This window comes from Calliopsis andreniformis, chromosome 12 (assembly GCF_051401765.1).
Source record: "Calliopsis andreniformis isolate RMS-2024a chromosome 12, iyCalAndr_principal, whole genome shotgun sequence".
NCBI lineage: Eukaryota > Metazoa > Arthropoda > Insecta > Hymenoptera > Andrenidae > Calliopsis > Calliopsis andreniformis.
Genome location: NC_135073.1, coordinates 6,832,694 through 6,840,878, shown reverse-complemented (window position 1 = coordinate 6,840,878; position 8,185 = coordinate 6,832,694). Strand labels below are relative to the sequence as shown.

The 8,185-nt window shown below is 31.1% G+C and overlaps 1 protein-coding gene across 3 annotated transcripts in view; it reads right to left on the bottom strand.

Annotated features, from left to right (window-relative positions):
• Positions 1-863: 863 nt before the first annotated feature.
• The window catches only part of Cnc (NFE2 like bZIP transcription factor cap-n-collar), a 139,143-nt gene continuing 131,821 nt past the window's right edge, over positions 864-8,185 (bottom strand). For all 3 annotated transcript variants that reach the window (XM_076389779.1, XM_076389780.1, XM_076389781.1), the window contains exons 8-13: positions 5,985-6,273; positions 4,958-5,106; positions 4,692-4,868; positions 4,270-4,368; positions 3,787-4,151; positions 864-2,791 (exon numbers count right to left, since the gene is read on the bottom strand). In XM_076389779.1, the coding sequence (XP_076245894.1) occupies positions 2,627-2,791; positions 3,787-4,151; positions 4,270-4,368; positions 4,692-4,868; positions 4,958-5,106; positions 5,985-6,273 (1,244 nt within the window). In that variant the 3' untranslated portion in view covers positions 864-2,626. The remainder of the gene's footprint in view (positions 2,792-3,786; positions 4,152-4,269; positions 4,369-4,691; positions 4,869-4,957; positions 5,107-5,984; positions 6,274-8,185) is intronic.

Sequence of the window (8,185 nt, the reverse complement as noted above, 5' to 3'; positions counted from 1 at the left end):
CAGAGTACTCATTAAGTCACAAATTTAGTGTGCAAAAATTTTTAGCAAAAATGTTGCATAATTATTATGAAAACGTGGATTCTTTATAATATATTTATAAGAAAAGGACGCCTTTGTACTTGCGACACGTATGAAATCACAATGTTCAGTGTACTGGAGGGCAAGGTAGCGCAAGTGAATCTCTAGAATCTTAGTTTATTAGTGTCGTCGGTAGATGGAGACGTCAGTAAAATGTCCATGGATCGGAGTATATTCGAACCTTTTTTTTCTATTTTTTATATGTATTTAAAAAAATGAGTTCCTAATTCTTGAGTTAACTAACTTCTAACTAGAAAAATTAAGAATCTATTAACAGTAAGTCTGACTTGAGACTTATTCTACTGTAGGCGTACAGTAGCCAGATCAGGCACAGCACTGTCAGTAGAGTAAGTCAAGTCAGACACTGCCGTGCCTGATCGAGCTAATGCACGCTGGCAGTAGAATAAGCCCCAAGTCAGACACGAACATTAGACATTTTTGGAAGAATTAATAACTCAGGAAGTAAGACTCAAATACAATTTCATTATTCCTGATTTTCATCTTATTTTATCTTGTAAAATTATTTCAAAATTTCAAATACTCGATGAAGACCGTATAAATATAAAACACAGACAAGACAGAAGGCAAACTTACTTTTCGTTGTAATCTGGATACAGAACATCGACATTATGAATACTAGGATATGTATTTGACTATTTTTATAACTGTAATTGCTAAAAATTTGTGTAAAATGATGCGTAAAATTTTTAACGATGTGAGAAAAATGTATATTTGTTATAAAGATTCCTTTTCTTTTTTAGAGAATAAATATTACACGTACCATATTAGAGTACACGGCAGTACTTTCCCCAAAGGTTTATTCAGCTTTGTTTATACAATATAGAAATTTAATGACATGGGAGATCTTAAAATGTGGTCGGATGAAATTGAAGATTTATATAAATGTGGTTCGTTTGTACAATACACGAACGAAGTTATTATAAATTATTCTGTTTATAGTAATCTTTAACAATATGATCTCCACTAAGTACAGTATGTAAAGACAGCCTACACCCAATAGTATAAATACAATCATGTATGTAAATATTAATAAAGGTTTGACTATTATAAATTGTCGGCATAAACAGTTTTTTCATTTCATTCGTTTTTTAACATTGTAACATATATTTTATTATTACTCTTTATATATGTATTTATATATATACATGCATATACATAAATACATATCTTTCATTTATATATATATATATATATATCATATTTATAGAAAATTATACTAACTACATTAATATATACATAAAAAGGCAAATGTGAAATACCTGAACATTATTCGTCTCTTAGTTTATAAAAATATGTGTATTTATTATGTTTGTTCATATTTCGATCAATACTATTATTAATATTGCCGCAGTACAATACGTCACAGTAAATGTATGCACATACTCGCGTTATTCATTACACATCATTGTTGTATATTACAGTGTATTATCAATACTTTACTTAACATACTTAAATTGGACTGCAATTTAATATTTTTCGAGGAAATTTATTATACAAAACATGAGACAGTTTATCGAACAATATATTGTAGCCGGTAAGTTATCTCGGACATTTGCCTTTTGTCACTTAATGTTGTTTTTATGTTAGATCGACCTTAAATGCAGATGTAGCGTCACAGTACACGTTCTTACCGTTTTTGTCATCAAACTGTGGATAATTTACAATTGCATGAATTTTAGTAGTGACAAAAAAGATGTTTATTTAACCATCATATAGTAATGACGATAATCTTTTTACTTTGAGCCAAATGTGCGGACTCACATAAAACTTCGTAAATTCATATATTCAAGGAAATAATTTTATTCGATGAATGAGTTATTAAATAACTGTTTTTTCCTAATTACCAGCAATTTACATCAAAGTCAAGTTACACATATATCAATTAAGTCATACATATTAAATATGTTAAACTTCTTTCTTAGAAAGGGAACCTGTTTAATTATTAGATAATTTGTATAATCATTCTATGCATAATCACTGTACGTAAAAAAACATACATGTACATATAAAAATGAATAGAATCGATATATCCTGAAGGAAAGGAACAGTAAAGTGAAAGCAAATCAATTATTTTTATATGTTTTATAATACGATTTTTTCTTTCGCAAAAGAAGGTTTGCAACCGCATAATTGATTGAAAGAATAAATAGAAACATTTTCGTTTATACACAATACAGGTCTTAAAAGCGTTCTCTATTTTTTCTTATTTTCTTACTTTATTTCGCCACTTTATATTATCATATGTACAATGTTTCTACGTTTGGTGATTATTTGCCAGTCGTGAAGAAAAACTCAATGTGAGTTTCTGAAACAGCTCTGAAAAGTTTCGTTGTTTATTCAAGGATGATGTAAGGTGTATCGAACGTTAAGCAACAAGCTTATCTCGACATGTGCTATTTTTACATTATTGTATTTTATAATCGTAAGCGACTTTCGTTCTCAGCACCGTAATCATTTTCATAACGCTGCGAGTGCGTTCAACCTACGTATAGGGTAGTACATTTTATAACACGATTCCCTAACAAGTTCATTCTTTGTGTTCTGGATTGGGTTTCGTCTTCGGTTCCATTGTCGTGGGACGCTGATGAGGATTCGTTTGATTTCTTGGCACTAGCAACACATTTCCATCAGCAGACTGTTGAAGACTGTATTCATACGGATGATATTGGTTGCCATCTGGATCCCGCAATGACTATAAATTGAACCGTACAATTATTTTCTGTCGATTAATTTCATGTATCACATAAGTAGACTGCTGATATTTATGCAAATTCCTATTTTTATTGACACAACTAGACAGGTAGAACCTAATTAAAAATTTATTTCATTTTACGAATATTATCAAGTATCTGTAACTTCGGATATTTTAGATATCGTTTTTTGCATACTGAAATGTTCCATAAATGCATAAAAATCCGTAGTTTACGTAAAAAATTATTTACTACATACAATGGGTAAGAATTGAGTAATATTTTAATTCAGTATAAAATATTGTACTTGGTATAAAAATAACTGGCTAACAGGAACCACTGAGGGGCAAATTTTACCATATCCATCTAGCTACATTGTTATTCTATTTTTGATCTGTTTCTTTTACGTTCATTTTATGTTAATTAAAGAGATAGATAAACTTATCAATAGATTTAAAAACAAACTTGTCCATGGAAATTTATTACAGTTTCCACTGGTTTATCTATGTTATATGTATATATTATTCCAAGAATCAAGTTTGTAGACATATCCAAGGCTACTATTCCCCTCTTCGTTATTGCTACTTCTTAACACGTGATCAACTTCCTGTTACCATTACTTAAGAATATCTCTGAACTATAGATGACTTCACGTATCTAAAAGCTATTAAGGTATAATTTTTATTCGCTATGACCTCGTAGCTCGTTACCAGCAATGTGTTCACACATTTTCGAGGTTAACTTATAGAATTTGAGTTGTGGTTAAAGATGATTGTAATAAATAGTTGTTAATAAATAGTATTATCAATAGTATCATTAGTAGTATCAAAATATGACAAAGGTAAGAACAAACTTATTATACTTGTAAAATTCTACAAATAACAAAATTGTAAAAAGAGAGGTGACTATGATGACATTTACAGCTCTGAAACTGGCCTTAATCAGCCACTTAACAAAGTACTAACTATATTGAACATAACATTAACAGAACACTTACTTGGAACACATGACGATAAAGTTGACTAAATTTGTCTTTCACACGTTGCCTCTCGAGAAGCATGAACTCGTGCTCACGGATAAGTCTCATTTTACGGTCTCTCATCTCTTTCACTTCATCAGCAAGGCTAATAATTTGATCTAGTTTACGCTTACGACAATTTTGAGCGGCAACTTTATTCTTGCCTCGTCTTCTGATGTCACGTATCAGAGATAATTGAGCTTCACTGAGATCGTATTTACTAAGACGTTCGTTAAATTCGTCCATAGGAAGATTAATAATATCGTTCACTGGAATGGGAACGTTCAACGCCCTCGCTCTCTTCTCGTCTCTGGTTAGATGCTCCTCGCCTTCGCTTTTACGCACTGAAAAGTCAATAAAATAATACTAAATTAATAAAAATTGATTTTATACATACAATAGTGACAGTATAAACATGGAAATAAAGAACAAAATCACTGTTTTTAGCTCTTGAAAAGTTACCTTTCTTATCACGAGATATTGGACGCTGAAGAGATCCAGAACTTTCTGCAGGTAGATGATATGTATGATTATGGTGAACATGTTCTATAGCAGAACGACCTGAAAATAACAAAACAGATGTTATCTAATGTGCTCAATTTTTTCATTATTAGTTTGAAGTACACTAACTGATAGCTACAAGATAAAAAGTTAACGCTAAGCCTAAATAGTATCATTGAAGTTACAACTTTCACATTTTCTCAATTTTTCAAAAACAAAATTTCAGCTCTACGTGAAAGCTACATACCTAAATATTAATTTTTATATATTACTATAGAATTATAGAATATAGATTCGTGCCATACTTCAAACGAGTAATAATATCTAAGTGATTGTTCAAGTGGTTACAGTATGCATGCTTGCAAAAATATTTTAAGCCTTACTTGACTGATGACGATTGAAATCTACACTGCAACTATATTTCATTTCAGGCTGTGGTCCAGCTGCACCCTCGATTGGCCCTGAATAGGCGTTTCCCGGTGCTCCAGCACCAACTGTGTGCGATTCGTAGTCATATTTCATCGGAGTAGTTGGGTGTGCTGTGGTTCCCAGTGGTGAACCTACAGTGAAACACATATGCAATTTATTAAATTCTATTCGAAAAAGTATGCGTAATTGTCTTTGTTTATTAAATAGTTCATATATTAACCTGTCCCCTGTTCCTGGAAATATCGTTTTGCAAACATTTGATGCTTCTTCTGGGCGACTGGAGGCATAGTACGTTCTGTCTGACATCTGGGAGAGCCAGCGTTTCTCCCGGAAACGGAATAGCTGCAGTCGTACGACATGCGATATTTGCTAAAAAAGAACATAATACGATAAGTGTTACCATACACATAATAACCGATTAGTAACATCATGGAAAAGATTCAATGATCAACTAAAAATGAATACATATACAGTATTCTAAAGACTAAGGGTAACTTGTAAGTAAAAACTATTGTTTCAGAGAAATATACCTCTGTAAATTCTCAAATTAATTTTTTATTTAATAACTTTATCACTTGAATGATTATTTTATCTCTGACAAATTGTTTTGTCAGCTTGGAATTAAATCGGTGAGTTGAAAAACGGTACAAGACCAAAATTAGCTAATTTCAAAACTATATCTGAACCCTAAAGCCAAAGCCAGAGAACAACTGGACTTAATACATTTTGACTCTAGGGTCTAGATATGTAAAATACATAGAACTATCAAATATCTCGAAATGTGATTTTCGAACTTGTAGATACTGTATTTCAGCTCACCCATTTAATTGAAAATAAAATTTTGAATATAAAGACTCTTATTAATAACTCTTAGCTGTACAGTGGAGTCATCATGATCCCACTCACTTAACATCAAATTTGTTACCCACGCGCCACTGCAAAACAGTTTAACTAACAGCAGTAAAAGATACAACTTATACAAACTGATGAACTGAGATAGTGTGTAGTTTCCGTGCATTACATCACTTTTTATAATAGAGTTGCAGTGACTCCGCTTCGAACCGACTAAGAGTTAACACTAAGAGATCCATTATCCTACGTATATTTTCCTTCTATTGAAGTCTTTACTTCGTTAATTAATGGGATTCCTTCTAAAGCAATCAACAAAATGTTATTGCACGAACGCAATAGAATAGCTAACAACGTGTTACCGAAATGATCTGAACGCTTTGGAACAATGTAATCACCTAGCATAGTCCATAGCATAATGGGAATCGGCCTGCGTGTGGCTGGAATTGGATCCAGTCTCCATCCATTCTCCGTCTGAAAGGGATGGTACTCGTTCGCTGCCCATGCTGCTGACCGCACTATCGCTGGATGCATCCATCCTTTCGTCTGTTACACCCGGAAGTGTCGTAACGCCTGTTGCCGAAGAGGTCGTCCCGCCAGCTGTCTGAACTCCTGACAAGGCCGCTGCTCCCGTTGGTCCAGAAGCGTTGTTGTTACCATTGTCCAGCATGCGCATGGTATATATACCTGTAAATCAGAGGCAAATAATTCGATATTATTACTGCTGTTATTACAGTACAGTGATTAAAAATAGGAATACTTCTGACAGTGGAAAAATCAGCATTTGATCTTAAGAAAACAAGTAGATATGCACATTATTGACCAAATGTGCGAAATTGTTTCTTAGACTATGTAAAGTAAAATCGACTATTTTAAACACAAAATTCAAGTAACTATAATAAGTTGTTTTAATTTAATGTATTATCTATATTGAGATGAAAAATATAGTAATAATTGTTGATTATTAACTTTAAGTAAAAAATTTAATGATTTGCGTATATTATATTTAATGAGTATTTGTATTCTTGCCTTGGATATTTATAAATTTCTATTTTGAATAAAAGATAATGTCTGCACATGTGAGTAAGTTGATAATTATATAATTACAAGTATAGAACAAGACATTGAGAGTTTCGAATATGATTATTGCTTATAAATCTGACAAATATATGTATAATAATTAATTGTAAAACCATTACACTCTTTTTTTATCAAATATTTCATGAAAATTTTAGTTAATTCATATTTTCTACAGTATAAATATGTTCAATATATTTTATAGATAAAATTGAGACCAAAAACAGGATATTTAACAAAACTCGATTAAACAGAACTGAAAATTGAAACGTCATTAATTGTATTAACAAATAGGGTTAAAATAATTGGAATATTGTACATAGGTATATTTTAAGGCATAGATAGACTCAAGGTTCTCCCATTCTATAAATCGAATTACTGTTGATCAAGTCTGTTAATTATAGTTTAAAATTCACCGATTATTCAAGATAAAACCAATAAATTGTGACGTGTTACGTAAACACATAAAGAAACTATTGTTGCGTGTATAAAAGTATAAATACCATTCACTCCACGCACATAATTTAATTGAAGGTGTTGCTACTTCCTGTATAAATTTATTGATTATCATCTATTCATTGGAGAAGAAAAACATTTTTTTCAATGCAATGAATACATAAACTTTAAATATTAAATATATTTGCAAGATATAATATAATGCAGTAAATTATGATATTGGTATTCGTCGAAACGGAAACAAATTTAAATTAAGCAGAACATTAATCATGTACTAAATATGTTATTCGTAAATGTATGCAAAATATTTCATGCAAATGTCGCTACAAAATCACCAGTTCTTCTTTTTTAAGTCCACTTTAAAAACTTGTTTTAGAAACAGGAGCAGAATTGAACACTAGAATGAGTTGTATTTGAATGCAGATCTAATTCAATAAATATTCTTACAGAATAAAATGAATACTTTGCCGATAATTAATTCTTTCTTTCGAGCAGCACTGCTTTGTACATATCGTAACTATATTTAAGACTAAATTCTAACAAATATAGAAGAAGAATTCATTTCAATAAATTGGACCTCTTCTATTAACAGAGATAAAAACGTCCTGATGAATAAATGTACGATTATTTCAGATATAATTTTATTCACATCAATGCATGATAAAATTTGCCCATTATTCAGTTTATAATAGTAACAAATACAATTGGAATGATAAAAACGAGTCAATGAGTCGAAATTTAAATACTGGCTGTAAATAAATTTGCAATTCGATTATAAAATTAAAACAAAAAATTAAATCAAAAGTTTCATTAATAAAACTTAAGAGAAACATTCACACATTTAAAAAGAGAGAAAAACAGAGATTCGGCATTATGGAAATTATACAAACTGATAGTGTCATTCTTATCTTTTCCTTTCCACAACTTTCTAGAAGACTCCAAAAATTGAATAGCAACACTTACATGGGACCTTATATGCTGAACACTATGTAGATGAAGAAAGAGACTAATAAAAGTCGACACGAATAAAAATGATCGGGGGCACGATGACTCTGAAGCAGATTAG